Below are 26,555 nucleotides of genomic sequence, written 5' to 3'. Positions count from 1 at the left end.
TCCAAACGGACCATCAGACCTTGCGATACTTCTTGACACAAGCAAAGTTATCTGAGAAGCATATGCGATGGGCAAATATTTTGTCCATGCTCCACTTTTAGATTGTGCATGTGGAAGGCAAGAAGAACGTTGTGGCTGATGCCTTGTCAAGGAAGCCACAAATTTCAGCTGTGTCAATTCCTTATCATCATGCACTTGATGATATGAGGGAACAGTATGAAAATGATGAAGATTTTGCAAGGGTCTTGACCAGCTAAGGGATGGACAACGTCATGAACACTATCTTCTCAAAGATGGGTTCATAATGATGCATGGCAGATTGTGTGTCACAAAGCCATTGCGTTATGGAAGAGAGTCATGTCCCACCGTATGCAGGGCATCGTGGTATCGATGCTACAGTTAAAGTGGTTGAGACATTCTTCTATTGGCCTACATTGAGAAGAGATGTAGATGCCTTTGTGCGAGAATGCCTAATTTGCCAGAAGGTCAAGTTTGACAGGCAAAAGGCACCAGGGTTATTGCAACCACTACCCATTCCAGATAAACCATGGGAAAGTATTGCTATGGATTTTATCTCTGATCTTCCGAGAACGCAGACAGGAAACGATGGTATTTGGACCATTATTTGCAGATTCAGCAAACAGGCTCATTTTATTCCTGTCAGGAAGAAGATAAAACCAGATCAGATGGCACGTTTGTTTATGAGCAATATTTTCAAGTATGATGGCATGCCACAGTCGATTGTTAGCGACCGTGATCACGCATGACAAGTTTATTCTGGAGAGGCTTGTTTGAGAATATGGGCACCACGCTCAAATTCTCTTCGTCATTTCATCCTCAAACAGATGGGGAGTCAGAAGAGGAAAATTCTACTGTCCTAGATCTGCTGAAGTGCTATGTGTCAGAGCATAAAGGAAAGTGGGAGCAGTATTTGCCATTGGTGGAGTATGCATACAATAATACAGTGCGTTCATCAAGTGGCAAGGCACCTTTTGAGATAGTTGAAGGTGGCAAGAAAGTTCCTCCCATACTGCATACAAAGGACAAGATATTTGAAGTAGATAAGTATGTTCAGGACATGGATGAAATGTACAACAAGGTCAAAGTGGCCTTAGAAAAGACTCAGGCAAAGCAAAAGAAAGCAGCTGATCGTCACCGTCGTGAAGTGGTATTTTCACTTGGTGATTGGGTGCTTTTACGCTTTGAAAAGGCAAGGTTAAAGAAGATGAAGGGCAAGGAAAGACTGTTTCCAAAGCTCAACATGCGTTACTATGGGCCTTTTCAAGTGTGTGACATAATCAGTGATGTTGCATATAGGCTGAAATTGCCTGACAGTTGGAAGATTCACAATGTGTTTCATGTGAGTCTCCTCAGACCTTATGTGGGTGATGTGCCAGAAGATATGCCAGCTGAAGATCAGCCGGAAGTCGAGAAACTTGACGAGATCTTGCTCCCGGAACAGATTTTGGCACATAAAGAAAGAAAAGTGAAAGACAAGGTTGCTAGGCGTTACTTGGTGAAGTTCAGAAACTATCCACCAATGGATGCTAAGTGGATGGAAGAAGGTGAACCTGCAGAGTCACCAACTGTGTTATCACTTTACCTTGAAGCCTTTGATTTGCAACCTACCTTGACCCCATGAGTTTCAAAGCTATATGGATTGTCAGTGTGACAATGGCTTCTGAACAAATGATGTACATGGTATTTACAGTGAGCTCAAATGAAATACCTGTTACATGAATGTTAGAGCTGTACAGATTGTCAGTTTGGCAATTGCTCTTATGGAATGTCCAAAAGTTTGGTTAGTGCTATAGAAGTGAGTATTTCTTGTCAGTTTGTCAAGAATACAGTAATTGCTTCTATTAAAGAGTACATGTGTAACTGCATTCTTAAACTATCGGTTTGGGTATGCTCGAAAGTGTTACGGGATCCAACGTGTACTATAAGACAATAGCAAAATGTGCAGCTACCATTTTGTCATTGGAAAGTTAGTGACTCAAAGCAATGGCAGAGTGCGCAGCTACCACTATGTCATTGGGACAGTGTTCACACGCAGGCAATACATGTGTCGACGAGGTGTTGAATACACCAAGGTTGACAATGAGCATGTATGTGTCGTATATGTGTCGACAGGTGTTGAATACATCAGTGTTGACTATGAGCATGTACGACATAGATGCAAACGAGAACGTTTGAGATTTCAAGAGGGGGGTATGTCCCTAGCGTGTGACTACTATCTATCCTTTTTGTTGATTTCTTTCTTATTATTTATTTACTTTGACTTTTTGGAAACACCCCTCGGGAAATCTAACTGCCCTGCATTGCATAGCTAGTGTGGAACTGTTCAGAGGGAGTCCAGGCCTGAGGGCAAAAGAGCACTAAGGTTGGACAAGGACTATGGTTAGCCAAAGTGGGGTCATTGACTAGCCAAAGTGGAATCCTTTGCTACAGAGGCTACACTTCAGTTTTGGGTGTGCGTGCAATGTACAAAGGGGGTCGGATGACCTAGATAGATACAATGGCAGCATCTCCTAAAATTTAGGGAACTGCTATTTTGGGACTTGAAAATGTGTTTGCGTCATTACCTTCGGAATGACAAGGGGAACATTTTCTTACTCTGCCGTGTAGTCAACTGGGCCACCGGTTGGGAGATTTTTAGGCGGCCACTCCGAAACGGGAAAATGCTTGTAAATGTGCCAAGTGGCACCTTCTGGTGCACTTTCCTCATGCAACAAGAAGTGGCGCTGAATTTTAAGCTGGGAGAGGCTCATTTTCAGTTTTTGTCACAGGTTAAGAGCTATGGAGTGCTTGCTTTCCCTCTCATGCACAGTGCGGTGCCAGGAGTGATGCCCTGCACGCTACGCACTGCCCCCTCTCTCCCCTATGGTAGTATGTTATGCCCCACTAGTGGGCTCTTCATTTGACCAATGTAGAATTGTGTGGGTTCATGCGCGATAGCCGAGGCAAGAGCCTCTTGCACAGGTACTGGATTAGCTAGCGGCTAATCCCCCGCAGGTACAGGTGATTCGGAGAGGTTTCACGCTCGAAATCTCGTCCGATTCAAAGGGCAAGTAGCCCTACAGGTGCGGGAGCTCGAGGACTTGCTACGGATGCGACCGGCACGTGAAACGGAGCCCGAAACAGTAAATTACAGCCTGCTGTGTATTTTTGCAGGTTTAGGGTTTTTGGCCCTAAACGGACCCTAATACCCCCAGGAGGTTCGGGGACGCAAGGGACCGCTGTACATGCGATTTGGCGCATTTTCAGGGCTGAAAACAGAGAATTCAGCGTGCTGCAGATTCTTGCCAGGTTTTGCAAAGTGCCCGTACGCATCGGGAAAGTCATTCAATGCATGGGAATACTAACTATGAAGGGTCCTAGTACAGTTATGCTGCCGAAATCGGGCCGGAACAGTTAAAATTCAGCCAAGTTTGTGCGGGGCAGCTTGTAGGGATCCACAACGTTTATTCCCTCTTTTGAACAATAAAGAAATACCGAAAGGGGCGCCTAAGTTAGGGGCCAATGTGGTGTCGGTCTTCTCATACAGGTGCATTCTAGCATCTGTATCCCATTCCCCTCTCTTGTGTCATTATAGCACAGGTAGAATAGACGACTAATAATGGGTGAAAGCTAAATCAAGGTTTGAAGTAAAGTCTACTGTCCTTTTTGGACTGAACAGGCCGGTTTCACATTCCTTGCTAGCTCTCTCCACCTTCGAAGTTGTTTGAGGCCTTGGGACTGAGTGTCACGTGACACATCCAACCCGATGTGTCCGTGGACAAGCTACAGCACGACAAGGGTTCAGTCAGTCCAGTTCAGTCTAGAATAGGAAGTGACCTGACACTTTTGTGAATCTGTTTGCAGACCGTGCATGCCTAGACACTTAGTGTAGATGCATATCCTCTGGTTGCACACAACATGATCATATGCATTTTCCATCAGAATCCATCAGAATCCTTCAAAGGAATTTTCCAGTGCATTTAACCTATTTTCCCTATTTTTGACTTTTTTCACTTATTATATAAGTGACTTTTGTTGGAAAGTAGGTAGGGCAAATTGATTAAGTTTGTATATAAGCAAACCTAGACTAGCACTAATTGGCAGAAGAGGCAGCAGGAGCACCAGTGCTCAACAGGCAACTTCTCAGCAAGACCTTGGCGGCGGTTTCTTCTCCAAGCAAAAGACTTCCTTTCCTAGTGTTTTTGCATCAGATGCTTATTGCCCTCATCATGTTAGGTGCAGCGGAATGAATGTTGTATTTTCTCAAGATTAGTGATCTTTATTGCTCAAGGTTCCTTTTAGTTCTTAGGGAAGGAGAGAGCCTTCCGTCTTGTGGAGAGTGCTATGATCACAACACAAAGTGAGTGGACACTGTGCGTGCAAGTGAATGAGTCTGACAGAAGGAGAGAGAAGAGATACGACACCCGAGAGGTTGTAAAACCCTCCTCCGAAGGCCCCACTCTCGTCGGCGAGAGTGGTCTATTCTTTGATTGCACAAAGGTGTACAATGCGTATGCAATGGACTATGCAACTTGGTCTATGCCGACGACGACGACGACGACTTGGTGGCTGAAATCTGAGATCTTTTAATCGCTGAATTTCGGGACTGTTTTGGTGGCTGAAAATGACTGTTTTGGCTGCGTTTTGTTGGTTAAACTTGGGGGTTCATCTGCAACTGAATGGGGGAAATCTGCTAACGTTCTGCTGTTGACAGAAAACGCTGGTTTTTTTTAGGGTTTTCTGCGTTTTTAGGGTTTGCTGCGTTTTTAGGGCTTTCTGAAAACGCTGGGATCTGCAGGTATTCCAAGGCTGAAAACGCTAATGAAGCTGAGGTTCTACTGTGGATTGAAAACGCCAAGGGGAGTGGGAGGATGGCGCGGGGTCATAAGGGGGGTACTGCTGAGAAGTTGCCTGTTGAGCGGGAAGCTCCTGCTGCCTCTTCTGCCATTTAGTGCTAACTTGGGTTTGCTTATATAGAAACTTAGCAAAATTGCCCTACCTACTTTTGTTGGAAAGTCACTTAAAAATAATAAGTGAAAATACCAATAAATAGGAAAATAGGCTAAATGCACTGGAAAATTCCCCTAACTGATGCTAATGGATTCTGATGGGAATTCCGATGATCATGCTGTGTGCAACCGGAGGATATGCATCTATGCTAAGTGACTGGGCATGCACGGTCTACGAATAGACTCACAAAAGTGCTAGATCACTGCTAATCTAAACTGACTGAACCCTGCTGTGGTGTAGCTTGTCCACTGACACATAGGGTTGGGATGTGTCACGTGACACATCAACCTCAGTCAGCTAGCGTTTTCTATCAAGAAGTTCATCAGTAGAAGTTCCCAGCACCTAGCGTTTCCAAATTGCAGCTCTAGCGTTTCGGTTTCAACAGATAAGACCCGCCATTTTCAGCAGACAAAGACTGGTAGTTCAACCCGAAAAGACCATCAGTTCAGCCCTAAAGAACATCAGTTTTCAGCCCTAAGACTTGCAGATTTTCAGCGACAAAGATCAACAGAAATCAGCCCCAAAACCAGCGTTTTGGATTTGCAGCAGATTTCAACCTTGAGCGTTTTTGGACAGCACGTAAAGACCTTCAATTTTCAGCCCTAGTGTCAGCCTTGTCATCTCCGTCATCGTCATTGACATAGCCTAGACTTGCATCAGTCACATGCATTCAGTTTGTACCAGTTTGTGCAATCAATAGTAGACCACTCTTGCCGACGAGAGTGGGGCCTTCGGAGGAGGGTTTTACAACGTCTCTGGTGTCGTATCTCTCTTCTCTCTCTATCTCTCAGTCTCATACACTTGCACGCATAGTGTCCACTCACTTGTTTGTGATCATTGCACTCTCTCATTAAGAACGGAAGGCTCTCCCTTCCATACGAACAAAAAAAACCTTGAGCACAGTTCAGAGCACTCATCTTGAGCAAAGTTGAAACACTCATTCCGGTGCACCTAACATTGGTATCAGAGCTTTGGCAGTGTTCTGTATCACTCAAGGAAAGAACCACAAGAATCACAAGAATTTTTTTTTGCTTGTTGCGGTCGCACGAACCCAAGTTCTCTTAGGCATGTCGATTCCTAATCGTGTTTTTGAAGAGTGACAGGAAAACCAAGAAAGAAGGGCTTGTCCAGCCTCCCCTTGTGCCTCTTTTCACTCATTGAGAGGGGACCGTGCACTTAGCGGCCGGCCAATCGACGTGAGGTGGGAAAAGGCAACCTTGGTGTGAGCGCAAGGCCGCCAAGGGGTGCGTCCGCGGAAAAGAGTAGAACGTGGGTAAAGAGAAGATCCTTCTCTAACACAGATTGCAAGCTAAAGAAGAACCTCAAGACCCTCAAGAACCCAAGAACCCACGACCCGCAAGAGCCCAAGTTCCTCGTGAACTTAAGAACCCAAGACCACAAGAACCCACAAGAACCCAAGACTTCAGAGAATGGTCATCACTCGAAGCGGAATGGATACTTCGCTTGGAGGTGATGAGCATGAGAGAGGCGAAGAAGAATTTTCCCCACCAGGAGGTTTTTCCGACCCTCCCCCTTCCCCATCTATGCCAAGGATTGCACTAGCTTCTATGGAGGAGTTGGAGCAGATGTTTATGGAAAGGAAGTAAGAACGCGAAGCAAGAAATGCAAAAAGAAAAGCATAAGTGGATCGTAGACACGTAGAAAGAAGAGCAGAAAGAACAGCAGAAATGGAGCGCAAACACCAAGAAAGAATGACAGCCATAGCGCGTGAGTGCGAGCAAGACGCTTGGAAGCCAAAGAACGACAAGCCAAGTTGGATCGTGAGCGTGCAGAAAGACAAGCAGAGAACAAAGCAAGACAAACAGAACTTGATCGCGAGAACAAAGCCATCAAAGAAAAGAGCGACCAACACATGAAAGAATTCTTGCGACTCTTTTCTCAAGTTTAGGCACAAATGCAAGAGATCGGGAAAAGGAGACTCTCTCAGTCTCTTTTTCTCCCAAGCATGACATTGGATTTGAATGACAATGATTTGCATGATGATTTGAATGACAATGATTTACATGATGATAAGCATGATGATTTGAATGATAATGATGAGCATAATGATTTGAATGACAATGACAAGCATGATGATTTGCATGATCAAGATGTGATTTCTCACAAGCATGATGATTTGCATGAAGATAATGTGATTGTTCACAAGGATGATTTGTTAGTGGATACTTTCTCTAGTGAAGCTAACCTCATTGCAGATTCCATCAATCTCGAAGAACCGATCTTGGATCTCGAGTCGAGGTCCACAGAACCCCCACAGGCAGATTCGATCCCTCACGAAGAACCGATCTTGGCTCTCGAGCCTAGGTCCAAGAACCATCACAGAAAGTACTATGTGTTTGCATGATTATTCAGCACGCATTGATCGAGTGTTTCATTCGTGACCGTTTCCTGTATTTTAGTCAGTGTCTTTATGTGATCCCTTTTACTATGCATGACGTATTGTACATTGAGCACATTTCACTCATGAATGAGCAAAAATGTATGCGGTTTTTTCATGAAACGCTGAAAAGTATGCATTCACGGAAGTCACATTCCATGTCTCTTCCTTGGCATTACACATTTGTAGAAAGAGCACAAGAAAGTATGAGCACCAAGCATGGGCATTTCCGTTGTGAATTGCCACAGTTGATTGCTTTAGATCCGAAGAGAAAGATTTGATCTCATTGTTTGCATGTGTGTGGTGAACGGTTAGGCACTCCGTCTATGTGTTCATCTACATTGCATGTACACTCTTTGAGGAAGACGATTTTTTCCAATCACTTTACATGGAATAGGTATGTTCATGTTTTTTTGTTGGAAGTGGTTTCAGGAATTTTTAGCCATGGAGATTCTTGAAGAAGGAAGAAGCATGACTCTCGACAAAGTTGAAGCATCGAAGGAGCCACAAAAGGCTTTGTGTCGCTTTCGGTGCGGCCAAAGAAGCAAGCGTTGCAAACCTTTATGAAGTTCAAGTACTGCACGACCCACACATCAGAGTGGACCGGCGAAGAGTCCCTTCCAGGATTCCGGATGCTATTGGCAATCTCCCTCGACGCCATACAGTTCGGTACCAGTACCTCACTTTGAAAAGGAGGGGATGCCACGTGACACATTCAACCCTATGTGTCTGTGGACAAGCTACAGTACGACAAGGGTTCAATTAGTCTAGTCAGTTTAGAATAGGAAGTGATCTGGTACTTTTGTGAGTCTTTGCAGACCGTGCATATCCTCTGGTTGCACACAGCATGATCATAAGTATTTCCCATCAGAATCCATCAGAATCCTTCTGGGGAAATTTTCAGTGCATTTAACCAATTTTTCCTATTTTTGACATTTTTCACTTATTATTTTTAAGTGACTTTTGTTGGAAAGTAGGTAGGGCAAATTGAGTAAGTTTGTATATAAGCAAACCTAGACTAGCACTAAATGGTAGAAGAGGCAACAGGAGCACCGGTGCTCAATAGGCAACTTCTCAGCAAGACCTTGGCGGCGGTTTCTCCTCCAAGCAAAAGACTTCCTTTCCTAGCGTTTTTGCATCAGATGCTCATCGCCCTCATCAACCTCAGTCAGCTAGCGTTTTCTATCAAGAAGCTCATCAGCAGAAGTTCGGAGCACCCAGCGTTTCCAGATTGCAGCCCTAGCGTTTTGGAGCCCAGATTGCCCACTTCTGGCCTAGCGGTTTCAACAGATAAGACCCGCCATTTTCAGCAGACAAAGACCGGTAGTTCAGCCCGAAAAGACCATCAGTTCAGCCCTAAAGAACATCAGTTTTCAGCCCTAAGACCTGCAGATTTTCAGCGACAAAGATCTGCAGAAATCAGACCCAAAACCAGCGTTTTGGATTTGCAACAGATTTCAGCCTTGAGCGTTTTTGGACAGCACGTAAAGACCTTCAGTTTTCAGGCCTAGTGTCGGCCTCGTCATCTCCATCGTCGTCGTCGACATAGCCTAGACTTGCATCAGTCACATGCATTCAGTTTGTACCAGTTTGTGCAATCAATAGTAGACCACTCTCGCCGACGAGAGTGGGGCCTTCGGAGGAGGGTTTTACAACGTCTCTGGTGTCGTATCTCTCTTCTCTCTCTATCTCTCAGTCTCATACACTTGCAGCATGGTGTCCACTCACTTGTTTGTGATCATTGCACTCTTTCATTAAGAACGGAAGTCTCTCCCTTCCATAAGAACAAAAGGAACCTTGAGCACAATTCGGAGCACTCATCTTGAGCAAAGTTTAAACACTCATTCCGTTGCACCTAACCTTGAGGCTTGGGATAGTTAATGCTTTCTTCAAGTTTATGTTATGCTTGTGATGCATGAAGCTTTCCATCTTCATTGCATCACCTAGGTTACAAGGAACACAAAGATTGTATTGTACCAAGTCTCTCTTGATGGGAGAAACTATAATACAAATGCCTATTGGAGGGAGGACCGGGTCCATATGAATCCGGTCCTCAACTATTGTCATGTTCTCTAAACTCTCTCTCTCTCTTGCAAACGTATTATTCATGCCAAGTTAACTAAGTACCATGTTTATGTTGCTACCATCAATTAAGTTCAACCGCTATGCTCACAAAGAATCTCTCAAAAGTGCTTCACTTAATTTCCTAATTCCGCTACTCTCAAAGTTCATAGGCAATTTTCATTACATTAACTGCGCGCTGTTTAGCCCTTTTTTTTCTGGAAAGTGACTCTTGCAACAACCATGTGCATAATGCACCAAACTTCACAACTTCAGGATTTCCTTGGGTCATAAGTCTCGAAGTACTAGCAAAGTCTGGCAAGAATCTGGCAAAGAATCAAGAATAGTCTGCACAAGGAAATTGTTAAATGACTTCATCTGCAGAAATAAGTTGCTCATTAATATCCTTGATACGAGCAAGGAAAGTGTCCATCTCATCTTCCTCAGGCATAATCTTTGATTCTAGCTCTTTATGCAGCAATGCAATTTTTGCCGCATTGCGACCTGTATAAAGACCAGCCAGAATATCCCAAGCTTGTTTTGCAGATTTTGCTGAACGAATATGAGGAGTAATAGTGCGCTTCACATACAACGCTATCAAAGCATCAAAGCATGAGCCTGCGCATCATCTTTTACATCCCAACGAGCTTACTCAGCCGTAGGCAAAACATCTCTGGCAGTAGCAATCCTTCCATCAAAACGTGCAACATCCTCAACATTGCCTACATTCTCAGAACCAGGACGTACATTAATGCTTTGCACATTATTCCAAATGCCCTTTGACACAAGAACATGTTGCATTATATAAGCCCACATAGGTTAATTGTCCCCATCCAATCTGTCCTCATCAGCAAACATCTTGAACACATCTGTGTTGTTGCCAGCCATCGCGAATGCCTGCACTTGATGTGAAAACTGCTCAAAAAGAGGAGAAACATAGTGAGACCAACGCGTGCTATATAGCACAACCCTTAGAAGAGTGTAAGGACCTGTTATGTAGAAAACGACACTGACAAAAACTAGCACAAAATGACGAAATTTGCGTGCAACGGAGGCTGAAATGAGCCCGAATCAAGTAGGTCAAGCTCTAAGAGCTCGCCCAAAGTATTTGTCAACCTGCTGACGCTCACCAAAGTTCACAGAAATCGGAGAAAGTGAGTAGGTGTGTACTGAGTTTCTGGTGACTAAGCCCGACAGGATGCAACCTGTTCTGATACCAGACAGCCAATTGTTTGGAACGTAAAAATATACACTATTGGTAATAACCCTAAAAAAATAAGAATTTCACAATAGAAACCTAGAAACATGTAAACTATCACTCTATATAGCTAAATGAAAAGACCTACTTGCCATAGTTACCCGGAACGGGAGGGTACGGGACGGACGGGATTGGGAGGGAGGAGGGGGGCCGGAACGGTAGACCAAAGAAACTATATATATTATACGTATTATAGGCTCATATGTTAGTGAAAAACTATAAGTTAAGCTTTTGAATTCGACCATCCTAATTAGAGCGATATTTAGACTTGTTTTATGATGATGGAGTTTGACTCTTGAGAGAGAGAGAGAGGGGGGGGGGAGGGGGGGGATGGAGCTTGAGACACGAGAGGGAGGGATGGAGCTTGAGAAAGAGAGGTAGAAGCCACATTTGTTCTTTGAGGGTGTTGTGCTTTCCGCCAAAAAAGAACAGGTAGAAGCTAGAGCTCCATGTCCAAGCTTAAAGCTTTAGCAAGGAGAGTAGCTCAGTAGAGATGCTGAAAGCTTGAGGAGGAGGTGAGACGAGCCTCTAAACATCCCCAAATCAGCCCTTCAAATAGCCCCAAACTTGTCCCCAAATAGCCCCAAATCTACCCCCAAACATGCCCCCAAATGGCTACTTTAAAAAACGTTGACTTCTTTGGTTGACCGTTTCGGATTCCCATTCCGCCGTTCCGGGTGCCGTTCCCCCCCGTTTCGGGTCATCGTTTCGGTTACACCCCGTTCCGGAACGGCGTTCCGTTTTCGACTTCGTTTCGGGAGTTGGACCCGTCCAGAATGCTGTTTCGGAACGTTTAGGGTCCGTTCCGCCCGTTCCCTGTTTCTATGCTACTTGCATTAAACATCAATCAAGTGTCCTATCATGATACGAACATGGGACACAATACCAGATTTCAATGATAGCATGACAGATTGTTTATATGTATGATGATCTCAATTTTCATTGTTCAATACCATAAACTTAGAAACAACATAACTCTGTAAGAGACAATGGACATGATACATGAGTGAAGATCCAACGATTGACTAATGATTATCAAAATATTGCAAATACAAAACTAAACACTACAATCATCTCAGCATGAGAAGTTCATATCATTCATCACTAATGTTTGATGTCAACTACAAAAGCTCATAAACCAACAAAACTACTACACAGTATGAATAGTACCGAAAAAAACCAACGGAGTCAGGAGACTCAATCTCTCCCAAGACAACTAGTCTAAAACTCATCATCGGATGAAAATGAGCTCTATCCATAAGAGGGAATGTCTTCATTTGTCAAGACATTGCCCTTGTTGTTGTATTTTGGTCCACCGTCGTAGACACTTGTGGTTGGTCTGCATCTTCCTCAAGATTCTCCTCCTCTGTAGCGTAAATGAGATGAACAACCTGATTTGCACGGCCCCACCCTTTGCAGACAAGAAGCTTTCGTTTGTGAATGCTCTCACGTCGTGCACTATCTAGATGTGGAACTCGCTCCTGGAGTGGAATGTTGTATGCCCGCGCTTGTGTTTTGGTCACATGCTGATCTACACTCTCCAACTCTTTATGAAGGAGTCAAAGAATCTCCTTGTGCTTATCTCTCGTTTGCTGCTCAATGTCCTCTGTAGTTGGATCAGACACCATCTTCACCTGTGTGGGATCTACTTGCCCATAGGAAAACCAACCAAACATGTGTTACAAAGAGTTCGATCCTAGAGTAAAATCAAAGAATCATAGATTACTTGCTTTGGTGTCCCCAAAGCGTGGTAGGCTCGCACAAGCTTCATGTTGGCTCTACAATAAACCAACCTCTCTAACTGTGCGGTGCTGATTCGATTGGGTATTTTGGTGTGGATCAATGAGTAAGCACTCCAGTTGCGCTCACAAGCACCCATAGAGCAATCCTTCAATTGAGAAATCACAATGGTTGTGAAATTATATACCAAACAAATTGCAAATTGTAACAAACTTGGACACTCCAAGTCAAGAATCTACCGCAACAGCACCAAATAACCACTTCAAAACAGTTCACAGTTCACAATTGATTCACACTGGCTCGGCGGAGTTCCGTGCCTAGAGATATTGGCCCCAAAGATAGGCGCCCCTTTCGGTATTTCTTTTTGTATTAATTTGAGTTCAGAGTACAAGAGTGCAGGCAGGCGCTCACACTCAGACTCTACGTCCAGATGCTCTGAGTTGTGAGTGGCCTACCCACGTATTTAAAGATACAAGGGATGCCAAAAGCAGAGCCCCAAAAGCTTCTTTTAAAAGCTGTCCAAAAACCTGAAAATTTAAAGCTCTCACTCTCTAGCCTTATTCAATAAAATAAAGCAGTTCATAAAGTTCTCTCTCTCTCTCTTGCTGGATTTGCGTGGCCCAAAAGCATAGGCGTAGATTAAAGCAAAAGCCCACGCAAATCTGCCCAGCTTTCTCCTCTGCCGTAAATCCCGCCGCAAAAAGCGCTGGAGTCCGTACAGCCCTGCCATGGCATCCTCTGTGTGATTTTCGGCCCTGCCGTACAGGCAGCCACGTCATCATGCCCAGAATTAGGGTTTGCAGATTTTTAGGGTTAGGGTTAGGGTATGTAGCAGCTAGCTATAAATAAACAACCGACAACAATTGTCAATGATACAATCAAGGAAACGTACCGTTGCTGAGATAAAGAAGCACACTCTGCAATGTGGCTCTTCATTTGCAAGAAGAGATGGTAAACCAGCCCTAGTGTCGACCCCTCCATGTCCATGACACGCAACATCACGTGAAGAGGCTGCAAAGCAAAATATTTTTATTGTAATCTTCCATGCTCTTGGTGGTTAGGATTTTGAAGTTACCCCATTCTGCAAGGACTTGCACTTCAAATCATAGTTATTTCCGGATGCGTCCGGTTCCCAGTTTGTACTACTCTACACGTGCGAGTCCGGATGGACTCCAATTGGGGTTTTCGGACGTACAGGTAGCGTGTAAAACAAACGGGCCCCCTTTTGTCAAACCTGCAATTTTTATGCCCGCGCGCGTTGATCCATGCTAATAACCAGTATGGAGAGTGTGAAGGTTCTGCAAAGGACTCTGAGCCCTCCTTCCTCTTGCCCACCTTCCCCACCACGACCCACGTCGTCGGAGACTCCCCTTCACCACGAAGCCATTCCTCTGAGGCTCTCTTCCATTGTGCTTTAGGGTCTACCAAGGTGAGGTGTCACGAGGACGTGGCAGTTATTAACCATGTCACAGAGATGTGGCAACTGCTAACCTTGGTTGTTGGTTTCTTTCCAATGGGGTTTATTTTATTTGTTTTGAGACCCTCTTTTTGAAGTAGCAAACGGTTGGACATTGTATGGCCAATGTGAACGGTAGATTTACCCGCAGACGGGAAGTGGTCGGCACTGGAATTCGTATGGTAAGAGGATGTCTAGGCTCAGAGCAAGATCATATAGGTTCCCCCGTCGCACTTAGCAAGTTGGTGGATACTAGGAAGTGAACTCAATTAAGGCGTAAAGTCAAGGTGGGACTACCAACAAAAAGTATCCGACAGTTGGGCCACATTGCACTTTTGGATGCGGCTCCAATGAGGATAGATGGTCAGAAGACCAGTGGGAACCCAACGGAAGCATCTCCTAAAATTTAGGGAACTGCTATTTTGGGCCGTGAAATGTGTTCGCGTCATTACCTCCGGTATGACTAGGGGAACATTTTATAACCCTGCTGCGAAGTCAACTGGGCAACCGGTCAGGATATTTTTAAGCGGCAAACCCGAAACGGGAAAATGCTTGAAAATGCGCCAAGTGTCACATTTTCGTGAACTTTCCTCTTGCAGAAAAATGGGCGCTGATTTTTAAGCTGGGAGAGGCCTCATTTCAGCATTTGTCACAGGTTAAGAGCTATGGAGTGCTTCCTTTCCCTCTCATGTACAGTGTGGTGCTAGGAGTGATGCCCTGCACACTACACACTGCTCTCTCTCTCCCCTACGTGCAGTTATGTGATGCCCCACAAGAGGGCTCCTCATTTGACTGATGTACAGTTGTGTGGGTTCATCCTTTTGTGCTGAGGCAAGAGCCTCCTTGAGCAGGAACAGGGGTAGCTAGCTGCTGCTCCAAAGCAGGCACTGGTGAGGGTCATAACCTCACCATACAGGTGCAAAATCAGCGCTGTGTATGCGCTGTATATTTACTGTTTTTGAGCCATACGGACGCCAGGATCATTGGGAATCGTGCCCCACTGGCAAAGGACAGTTAGGGGACTGTTTGGGGCTGAAAACAGGGCAAAAACCAGTAAATACAGCGTGCTGAATTTACTGTTTTTGGACAGGAATCAGAGGGTATACGCCAGTGCAAGTGAGTTCCAGCAGAGGAATTGGTTTCGCGCAAGTTTTGGGGCTGTTATGCTACCGAAATTTGGCCAAATCAAATGGTATCTAGGTGGATACACCACGTGAAGGATTCCCAGGACCTTACCTTGTAATTTACCCTCCTAAAGAATAAAGAAATACCGAAAGGGGCGCCAATTTTGGGGCCTACAGGTTGTCGGCGTCTGGTCGGAGCATTCTAGCTTCCGAGCCGTGTGTGTGATATAGTGTTAATTCCCGTTACAGGTCTCCTTTGCAAAGTGCTCTGTGTGTGTGTTTTAAGTAAAGAATTTCGGGTGAAAGCCAACGCCTACCGCCCTACGGGCCGGTTACATGGTTCCGTTGCCGGGACATCAATCACTTTTTCCTCAAAGAGTGAGCCTGGATTGTTCAGGGTAAAGACACACAGTGCAAGAACGCGGGGATTACACTATGGCCGACAAGGGGAAGGGAATTATGGAAGAGGGTTCCTCTCCAAAGGACAGGCAGGAGATTCCTATGGTTTTTGAGATTGGGGAGAGCTCACGGCCACGTCAGTCTGTACCTCCTGTCAACGTGAATGTCCCTCCAGTAGTACAGGGCTTTATGACAGGGCAACTTGAGGATGATGCGTTTAAGACTCAGTTAGTTGCCGCGGTGAATGTCTTTTCGCAGCTGGTGCAGAATCCGAGGTTTATGGAATTCTTGCAAGCGCCACCAGTGCAACAGCAAAATAGGCAACCTACGCCGCGTACGGAGCTTGTTGAAGCTCAAGCCCAGGTACTTCATGAGGCGCAGGAGGAAAGGGAACACTCGCATGTTGCGGAGTCGGGGGCTCCAAAGCAGGTTCCTCCCGTGCTTGAACAGGTGGCTAGAACGCCTATTCCATAGGTTATGCCAGTTCAGCCCGCCACCTTTCAGAGCGAGCATGCTGTCTTGAATGGGCAGGGAGCTGGATACCAGGCTATGCACTCAGTTTTTCCACCACCCACGGTACATCCTGGGTATTTCGGGGGTGGATCAGTGTTCCAAAGTATGGTTGGTTATGCGTCTGGAAGTCAGCCGTACATGCCAGGAACAGTGTTCGGGGGTATGCAAGGCATCATGCCAAACCCCATGTATGGTACTATCGGCATGCAGCAAGGTTTCCACGGCAGCCAGGGCCAGTTTGGGGTGCCACAGGGTCATTTTGGCATGGCTGGTTTTTCTGGACAGCAGCCAGATATCGCACCTCTTACGCAAAATGTGAATGGCCAAGGCGTGCCGATCATGCCTAGTACAATGCCCATGTTGCAGACCATTCCGTATGACAACTTGGGGGCACTAGAGAAGCCGAAGGCTTACAAAGAAGGTGGTGCAGCGGTAAAGTTCAGTACCTTCAGTGGTTTCGAGGATAAGACAAAGGCACTCACTTTCCTCCAGCAGTTTGATACAGCTTATGCGGGAGGGAATTTTACAGAGGCCTCGAAGGTTAGGAAAGCTGCCACTTTCTTAAAGGACAATGCGCTTACATGGTGGACGACATTGTTAATGCAAGGACAGGCACCCGCCACTTGGGTTTACTTCAAGCAAATGTTTGCATCTGCTTGGCTATCAAATGAATTTGAAGCCGATGTCCTCACAGATTGGCACCAGCTTACTTCAGCTTCGTGCAAGAGCTTACTGGAGTACAATACGAGGTTTTGTAAAGCATTACTCTCAGTGACCTCCTACAGATTTGTGCCATTGACAGAGCAGATAGAGAAGTACTGTTGTGGGTTGCCTAAAGGGATTCGCGATTACTGTACAAAGAATAGAGTGGCTACCCTTACTCAGCTTATGGAAGTTGCGAACACTGGTCTTGCCTTGTTGAAAGGAGAGGACAGTGGATTTCCGAGCAGTGACAAAGGAGGGCAGCAAAAGAAAAATTCAGCGAAGAAGCCCTTTGTGAAAACGGCTCCTGATGCGTCACAAGGGTTTGAAAAGGCCATCAAAGACAAGGATTCAGCCGGGACTTCTGGAGCGCAGGCAAAGAAACAGAAAAGGAAGCCAACGCCTACCGCCCTACGGGCCGGTTTCAAGGTTCCATTGCCCAGACATGGTGGGTGACAGGCCCAGCACAGATGCCAGTGAGTTATGCAGGGCATGGGGTAAAGTTAGGGATCAGACGGCACTCATCTTCTTTGATCCAGGTGCCAAAGCCAACTTTATATCACTAGAGTTAGCTATGAAGCTGGGCATCAGAGCTGAAGAGATGGGGTACACAACAGAGGCAAGGTTGGCATGTCCTGGCCACTCAGAGTGTGTTACTCCCATCATTGGAAAACTGCATCTGCATATTCAGTCGTATGTGGACACTGAAGAGTTTTACATCATGCCGCTGGAAGGTTGTGACGTCTTGTTGGGGATCCCGTGGATGTTCCGAGTGCATGGAGTCTTGGATGCCTACAACAAAAAGATCACTGTACAGCATAGGGGCAAAACTCACATCTTGGATGTTAAGCTTAAAGGAGAGTGAGTCCCTATTGTATCTGCTTCTGCTATCACTTCTGTAATAAAGAATCATCTTTCTGTGTACTTGATTTTTGCACGTGATGTCTCAGATAGTGATCAGTCAAATTTATTTGTGTTAGATAAAGAAAGGTCAACATTTTTGCAAAAGTTTAGTGATTGTTTTTCTGATTCATTACCGTCGCAATTGCCGCCAGAGAGACCTGAGGACCATCGGATATAGCCCATCAAATAGACCTCCCTACAGGGTTAGTGTGGCGCAACAGAAAGAGATTATGGGCCAGGTTGAGGAGTTATTAGAGAAGGGGTTGATTCAGCCTAGTTCTTCACCCTTTTGCTCCCCAGTGCTCCTAGTGCAGAAGAAGGATGGCTCATGGCGCATGTGTATTGATTACCGTGCGTTGAATAAGAATACCATCAAGAATAGGTTTCCTATTCCTCGCATTGATGATATTCTCGATCGTTTAGAGGGTGCTGTAATTTTCAGCAGGATAGACCTTAAGAGTGGGTACCATCAGATTCGTATAAGCCCAGAGGATGTGCACAAGATTGCGTTTAGAACGACATTTGGTCTTTATGAGTTTCTAGTGATGCCGTTTGGGCTAACAAATGCTCCTGCCACGTTCAACAGAATGATGAACCGGATTTTCCGCTCGCATCAACAGTTTGTTGGAACATTCTTCGATGACATGATTGTGTATTCGAAGAATGAAGAGGAGCATAGGCGTCACTTGACCGTTGTGTTCGAAGAGCTGCGCAATCACAGGTTACTTGTCAATCCTAAGAAAAGTGAATTCTTCCTCGAAGAGATCCACTTTCTGGGCCACATAGCCTCAAAGGATGGTGTTAGAATGGATCCCGCAAAGGTCGAAGCTATCAAGACATGGCCAGACTTGAAGACTGTGCACGATGTCAGAAGCTTCTTGGGATTGTGTTCCTACTATAGAAGGTTTATCAGAAATTTTGCAGAGATAGCATCGCCTCTTCACGCATTGCAAAAGAAAGAGGTCACTTTCAAATGGACCCAAAAAGAGATTTCAGCTTTTAGTCTCTTAAAGGAAAAGTTGACTTCAGATCCAGTTATTGTTTTGCCAGATCTCAGAAAGTCATTTGTGGTCCAGTGTGACGCGTGTGGCAGTAGCATCGGAGCAGTGCTAATGCAAGATGGACGGGTAGTAGCCTATGAAAGCCGAATTTTGCAAGGGCCAGAGAGGACTATGCAAGTCTATGAGAAAGAGCTCTTGGCCGTGATTCATGCGCTTTCTAGCTGAAAGCACTACCTCTTAGGTGCTGATTTTGTTGTCCAAACAGATCATCAGACCTTGCGATACTTCTTGACACAGTCAAAGTTATCCGAAAAGCATATGCGATGGGCAAACATTCTTTCCATGTTCCACTTCCAGATTATGCATGTGGAAGGCAAGAAGAATGTTGTGGCTGATGCGTTATCAAGAAAGCCACAAATTTCAGCTGTGTCAATTCCTTATCATCATGAGTTAGATGACATGAAGGAACAATATACTGCTGATGAAGATTTTGCAAGGATCTTTGAACAGTTACAAGAGGGGCAACATCACGAGCACTACCTCCTCAGAGATGGTTTTATGATGATGCATGGCAGACTTTGTGTCACTAGACCACTGCGACATAAGGTCATGGAAGAGAGTCATGTCCCACTGTATGCAGGGCATCGTGGCATTGATGCAATAGTTAAGGCGGTAGAGACATTCTTCTATTGGCCTACCTTGAGGAGAGATGTGGATGCCTTTGTGCGAGCATGCATAGTTTGCCAAAAGGTCAAGTTTGACAGGCAAAAGGCACCAGGGTTGTTACAACCACTGCCGATTCCGGATAAGCCATGGGAAAGCATTGCTATGGACTTTATCTTTGATCTTCCAAGAACGCCAACAGGGAATGATGGTATATGGACCATTATCTGCAGGTTCAGCAAGCAGGCCCATTTTATCCCTGTCAGGAAGAAGATAAAATCTGATCAGATGGCACGCTTGTTCATGTACAATGTGTTTAAGTACCATGGTATGCCACAATCCATTATCAGTGATCGTGATCCTCGCATGACCAGTTTGTTCTGGAGAGGATTGTTTGAGAACATAGGTACTACGCTCAAGTTCTCGTCTTCGTTTCATCCACAAACTGATGGACAGTCAGAAGAGGCTAATTCTACTGTCTTAGATCTGTTGAAATGCTATGTGTCAGATAATAAGGGCAAGTGGGAACAGTATTTGCCTATGCTTGAGTATGCATACAATAATACGGTGCATTCGTCTACTGGCAAAGCACCTTTTGAGATTGTTGAAGGCGGCAAAAAGATTCCTCCCATTTTGCATACGAAGGACAAGATCTTTGAGGCAGATCGATATGTTGAGAACATGGATGAGATGTATAAGAAAATTAAAGTTGCCTTGGAGAAGACTCAGGCAAAGTAGAAAAAGGCTGTTGATCGTCACCGTCGTGAATTGGTACTATCACCTGGTGATTGGGTTCTCTTAAGGTTCGAAAAGCCAAGGTTAAAGAAGATGAAGGGCAAGGAACGGCTGTTTCCTAAGCTCAGCATGCGTTACTATGGGCCTTTTCAAGTGCTTGACAAGATCAGCGACGTCGCTTACAGGCTGAAATTGCATGATGCGTGGAAGATTCATAATGCGTTTCACGTGAGTCTTCTAAGACCCTTCGTGGGTGATGTGCCAGAAGATATGCCAGTTGAGGATCAGCCAGAAGTTGAGGAACTTGATGAGATCCTGGTACCTAAGCAAGTTTTGGCACATAAGGACAGAAAAGTTAAAGGACAAGTTGCAAGACGCTATTTGGTGAAGTTCAAGAACTATCCGCCTATGGATGCAAAGTGGATGGAAGAGCATGAACTGTCAGAGTCACCAAATGTATTGCAGCTTTACCTTGAAGCCTTTGGGTTACAACCTAGGGGTAATGATAGAGCTAGTACATCAAATGTACATATGAGTTCAGTGCCATAGATGGAAATGGCAAAAGTATGAAGGCCTCATTAAGTCATTTGTATCTATGTATGTTACGACCTTTCTTGCGGATACATGCGATGATAAAAGAGTGTTAATAGCACAAGATCATCAATGGCGTGTATTTATGGTATGCAATCGAGGATGTTTGCGATTTCAAGAGGGGGGTATGTCACGAGGACGTGGCAGTTATTAACCATGTCACAGAGATGTGGCAACTGCTAACCTTGGTTGTTGGTTTCTTTCCAATGGGGTTTATTTTATTTGTTTTGAGACCCTCTTTTTGAAGTAGCAAATGGTCGGACATTGTATGGCCAATGTGAACGGTAGATTCACCCGCAGACGGGAAGTGGTCGGCACTGGAATTCGTATGGTAAGAGGATGTCTAGGCTCAAAGCAAGATCATATAGGTTCCCGCGTCGCACTTAGCAAGTTGGTGGATACTAGGAAGTGAACTCAATTAAGGCGTAAAGTCAAGGTGGGACTACCGACAGTGGGGCCACATTGCACTTTTGGATGTGGCTCCAATGAGGATAGATGGTCAGAAGACCAGTGGGAACCCAACGGAAGCATCTCCTAAAATTTAGGGAACTGCTATTTTGGGCCGTGAAATGTGTTCGCGTCATTATCTCCGGTATGACTAGGGGAACATTTTATAACTCTGCCGCGAAGTCAACTGGGAAACCGGTCAGGATATTTTTAAGCGGCAAACCCGAAACGGGAAAATGCTTGAAAATGCGCCAAGTGTCACATTTTCGTGAACTTTCCTCTTGCAGAAAAATGGGCGCTGATTTTTAAGCTGGGAGAGGCCTCATTTCAGCATTTGTCACAGGTTAAGAGCTATGGAGTGCTTCCTTTCCCTCTCATGTACAGTGTGGTGCTAGGAGTGATGCCCTTCACACTACACACTGCTCTCTCTCTCCCCTACGTGCAGTTATGTGATGCCCCACAAGAGGGCTCCTCATTTGACTGATGTACAGTTGTGTGGGTTCATGCTTTTGTGCTGAGGCAAGAGCCTCCTTGAGCAGGAACAGGGGTAGCTAGCTGCTGCTCCAAAGCAGGCACTGGTGAGGGTCATAACCTCACCATACAGGTGCAAAATCAGCGCTGTGTATGCGCTGTATATTTACTGTTTTTGAGCCATACGGACGCCGGGATCATTGGGAATCGTGCCCCACTGGCAAAGGACAGTTAGGAGACTGTTTGGGGCTGAAAACAGGGCAAAAACCAGTAAATACAGCGTGTTGAATTTACTGTTTTTGGACAGGAATCAGAGGGTATACGCCAGTGCAAGTGAGTTCCAGTAGAGGAATTGGTTTCGCGCAAGTTTTGGGGCTGTTATGCTACCGAAATTTGGCCAAATCAAATGGTATCTAGGTGGATACACCACGTGAAGGATTCCTAGGACCTTACCTTGTAATTTACCCTCCTAAAGAATAAAGAAATACCGAACGGGGCGCCAATTTTGCGGCCTACAGGTTGTCGGCGTCTGGTCGGAGCATTCTAGCTTCCGAGCCGTGTGTGTGATATAGTGTTAATTCCCGTTACATGTCTCCTTTGCAAAGTGCTCTTTGTGTGTGTTTTAAGTAAAGAATTTCGGGTGAAAGCCAACTCCTACCGCCCTACAGGCCGGTTTCATGAGGCTTCGAGTTTGAAACACTGTCACCTACTCACCTATGTGCACGCGCATGTGCATAGTGTACATAGAGAATGGAGATGAAGAATGTGTGACGTGTGGCATGATTCCTTGCAGATGGGCTGTGTCAAGCGTTCAGAGTGGCAATATGTGCACCAAGTGAAGGCCCTCCCAAAGGGCAATGGACATGCAGAAGTATCTTTTGTGGGCATTCTTGGGATGGAGGTCCCTTGCGTATCTGTTGCTATATATCGGGCATTTTTGGCCATGGTGTGGGAGGCCCATGCAATGATGGGCCTGAGGATGTTGTAGAGATTGTCACGAGGTTGCATGCAGATGCAAGGCCTAATGGACAAGGCAGAGGTGCTTTTGTAGAGGTGTCGGTGAATGATTTGAGAGGAGATGCCTCTCAAGCTTAAGGAGATGCTTCAATGAGCACGCATGCTGAGGGAAGGGCTGATGTAAGTGGCTCTTTCAAGTCGAATGGGGGGTCCTCAAGCAAGAAGAGGAAGGTTGCACAAGGGGGTTTGATAGGTGCATTTGGCTTGCAAGCAAGCAAACCAAGCCTCACATAGTTTTTTTAATGCTGAGGATGATCCTGAATGGAAAGTAAGGAGTCCTTACTTTTTGGAGATGGTGAAAGCAATTGGACAAGTGGGTCCTTCATATGTTCCTCCCTCTTACCATGTTTTGCACACTGCAGAGTTGAATGACGAGATCAAATGTGTAAAGATTGAGATCATGGGTGAGTGCAGTAAATGGAAGAGACATGGATACTCTATTGTGTGATATGGGTGGTGCGACACTAGACGTAGACCTATCATTAACTTCCTTGGCTGCTCTATTGTTTATTTCTAGGCCTAATCAACATGTGAGTAAAGATGATTTAAAATGTCTTTTTTTGTGCTTTGCTTTTAGGTCGAAGCCAAGTCTTGCAGCATGTGTAGCTTGTATGGTGTCGGTGGTTGGCGTCTGCTTTATTTGCCCAGCTTTTGATTGTCTTTGGCATAAACAGCACTACTGTCCAAGTTGTGGCCAAAAGGTACATTCCTAATTCAAAGGCTAAGCTTTGTACACATGTACTTTGCATGTGTATATTGACACTCAGGTTCTAAACTTGCAGGTAGCAGATTTCAACAAGTCAGATCCTTGTGCAATTATGGATGCCACTCAATGGTCTCAACCGAGCTTTGCAGTTCCGGCATAGATCATACCCCTACTTGGATATGGTTAAGGAAATTTTTTTGTCAATTTTTATACATCAAACCAAAGGTTCTCAGCATGTATATGTAACAGACCTGAAGTGGCCTTTTCAAGCTTCAATCAAGACTGCGAATTTTCTCAGTGTATCACAAACCCTATATAAAGTTTTTGTTTCTGTCATTCCCAATATCATTAAGTTAACTATTATGTCTTTCTTTGGCTCAAGAGCTCTCTCTCTCTCTCTCTCTCTCTCTCTCTCTCTCTCTCTCTCTTTGTGTGTGTGTGTGTGTGTCACCCAAGTGGTAAATTTTTATCCCATTTCGCGCTTGAATAACATGTCTTCAGTTGAAGACTTGACAGAATGGTTTGTTCCACGGCGTTCGAACATCTCTCTCTCTCTCTCTCTCTCACACACACACACACACACACACAATGGTTTGTTCCACGGCGTTCGAACATCTCTCTCTCTCTCTCTCTCTCTCTCTCACACACACACACACACACACACACACACACACACACACACACACACACACACACACACACACACACACACACATAATCTGAGTATTTCAAAGGAGAGGGTATTCAGAGTTTTCTTTCTGAAACTTGGAGATTATTGAAATACTTTAAATATGCACAATCTTCTAGAATTTCTATGTAACAACTCTTTACATGTGACTCAAAAGTACTTGGAGAATATTGAAGTACTTTAAAAGTGCAGAATCTTCTAGAATTTGTGTGTAAAAACTCTTTACATGTGACACAGAAGGGATACAAGTTTTATGCATATGTGCACGAATGGGAAAAAGAAAGGGATTTATTGAGCATACTCTTGAGCAAGAAGGGTACATGTGTGTTATTCCTTGCCGACGAGAGTAAAGAGTGAGTAGGGATGACATAGTTGATAAAATCAGTGGTTGGGTACAATACAAACAAGGTGAAGACCCATGACATTTTAAAACAAAAGATTGGAAAGGAAGTCTTGGGTCCTATATGAAGGAATTATCTTTTCAAAACAAAAAGTTGAAAAGAAAGTCATGAGGATCTTCAAAGAAGGAACCCATTTACAAACTATGAAATTGGATTAAAAAATTGTACGACTTTCTCCTTGTTCTCTAGGGTATGTTTTAACATGGCAAAAATTTGTGAGGACAGATTCCAATAAAGTTGTTGCACGAGTGGTAACTTAGAGGTGCAACATCAATGTATATATGGCAAAGGTCCTTCAGGTTATTGAGTCCAATTGTTCTGATGTGTATGCTTGAAATGTGTAATGGAACAAAGCCATGGACCTTTCTTTGGATTTTCATATCCATGTGTGTTTGTCATATGAAAAAGCTATTGCTAAGCTCCATTGCGGAACGACATATATGGACTTAGTAATCAATGCATCAATTCCGATGTCATGAGAAATTTTTTCCCCTTCTTGTATTGCTATTTTCTCTTCATTTTCTTGTTTTATCACTTTCTATATGATATTAGAGCATAGTAGGATTTAAAGCATTTGAGAGTACAAGAGAGCTAAGGAATTTATCACCTGAATGAGTGTTAGCATGAACACGAAGTGTGGATTCATTGTTGACAATGGTTGGTTGTAATGGTGGATGTAGTTAATTATGTCATGTTTAGGGGTTCCAAAAGTTACAACAGATCTAAGGGCTTCTTTTGGTGTGTGTGGATTGGCTCATGTTAAATATCGGCTAGCTAAGCGACATGTAGGTGGAGCTGACGGAGGGAGCCGATCACGGCGCTTTTTTTTTTGGGGGGGGGGGCAACTTTTTTTAAAGTTATGTAAGACAGGCTGCAGGAAATGCGCAGATGTGCGTGCGTAGTGCAGTGGAGCCCTGCTCTTGACGGGGAGGTCCGGTGTTCAAGTTGTATGTCGTGCAACGCGTTGACCTTTTAGTCAACTCCTCCTAGCCGGTTTGATTTGATCGACAATCGGCTCCAGTTGCCCTGCCACGCAGGCAAGCTAACCGATATTTAACCAAACCCGTGTGGATTCATTGTTGATAGGCAAGAAAGTGCAAATATTATGTAGGCACAATTGAAGAGATAAAATTAGCTTGGGCGGTTACTCATCAAGAGCTTTCTATATTATGTGTGTTCAAGATATCAATAATACCCCAATATACATGTCATACTTACATTGTGGGCGTATTAAAAAAACCTCCACCCCTTTCTAATGTATACATGAAAGTATATATTGCTTAGCAAATCCCGTGATATGATACATGTTTTGAAAAGTGATAGTCTCGAGAAAGTTACTTATATTGTGGCCATTAGAGGTGAGAACACACCGGGGATGTTTAGTAGGCATGAAACACTATAAATTTACATTTCTTCACGATGTTATTGCTCATGTTGTGAGAGCATCTTTCACTTTACAGAATCGCTGGCTCATACAGAGTACCAGTCTGATTAATACAATTATTAATAAACTTGCCCGACGGCTGGAGAGCTTCCATAGCACAGCGGTAGTGCATCCGCCTTTTAAGCGAATGGTCATGGGTTCGAACCCCATTGGAGGCAACTCACTGTGGAAAATGTTTTCTGCTCCGCTTCGCATCAACGCAAACTCTGCACTTGTTTCATTTTTCAAAATGGTAGCCAGTGTTACTTAGCTTGTGGATGTATGAAGTCTCAAACACGTCAAAAGGGATCGTTTTAAGGGGAAGGGAGTCCACAACGAGGTGGCAATAGAATAACCTATCTTCATGAAAGCAGCGAGTCTACATGTATGTCACGCCAATACATCTCTCTCAAACGATGCTGATTTTTGAAAGGCCCCTCTGAACGTCCAAATGGTGTATTCCAAAGCATATTCAAAGGTGACTTCCGACAAAGCCATGTAAAACTTGCGGATAAATGGAAAAGACCCACGGAAAAAAACTCTCGTAAAGAGGGTAAGAAATTACTTGTCCATCTAAGCGGGAGAGAGGATGACAACTGCCTGTAAAAATAGCCAGAAAGTGCTCTTTGCGACTACACCCAAAAACTTGAAAGCCACCAGTAGTATCACTAAGGACCTTGGTTCCAAGGCACCTGCTTGATACTTGGCAAAATCTCACCTACTAGATAGAAGCCATGGAGTTGAGGAGACACATATTAACTAAAAACCTGGTGGAGAGAGAAGAGCTCCAACCCAAGTGCACCCCAACATCCACAACACAACAAAAAAAGGAAAGAAAAAATATTATA

At 44.6% G+C, this 26,555-nt stretch overlaps 1 protein-coding gene and 1 non-coding gene across 2 annotated transcripts in view; both read left to right on the top strand.

Moving 5' to 3' along the window:
- The window catches only part of GILP (GSH-induced LITAF domain protein), a 49,509-nt gene extending 25,978 nt beyond the window's left edge, over positions 1-23,531 (top strand). Inside the window, exons 2-3 of the mRNA XM_086501908.1 lie at positions 23,067-23,190; positions 23,272-23,531. Coding sequence (XP_086358034.1) covers positions 23,067-23,190; positions 23,272-23,355 — 208 coding nt within the window. The 3' untranslated portion in view covers positions 23,356-23,531. The remainder of the gene's footprint in view (positions 1-23,066; positions 23,191-23,271) is intronic.
- Positions 23,532-25,814: 2,283 nt separating this feature from the next.
- On the top strand, positions 25,815-25,886 carry TRNAK-UUU (transfer RNA lysine (anticodon UUU)). Its single transcript has one exon. It is a non-coding gene; the product is annotated as a tRNA-Lys (tRNA).
- The last annotated feature ends 669 nt before the right edge of the window (positions 25,887-26,555 follow it).

The sequence above is a fragment of the Adiantum capillus-veneris genome, chromosome 26 (assembly GCF_014529385.1).
Source record: "Adiantum capillus-veneris isolate H3 chromosome 26, ASM1452938v2, whole genome shotgun sequence".
In the NCBI taxonomy this organism is placed as follows: Eukaryota; Viridiplantae; Streptophyta; class Polypodiopsida; order Polypodiales; family Pteridaceae; genus Adiantum; species Adiantum capillus-veneris.
This window is presented reverse-complemented; position numbering and strand designations above follow the sequence as displayed.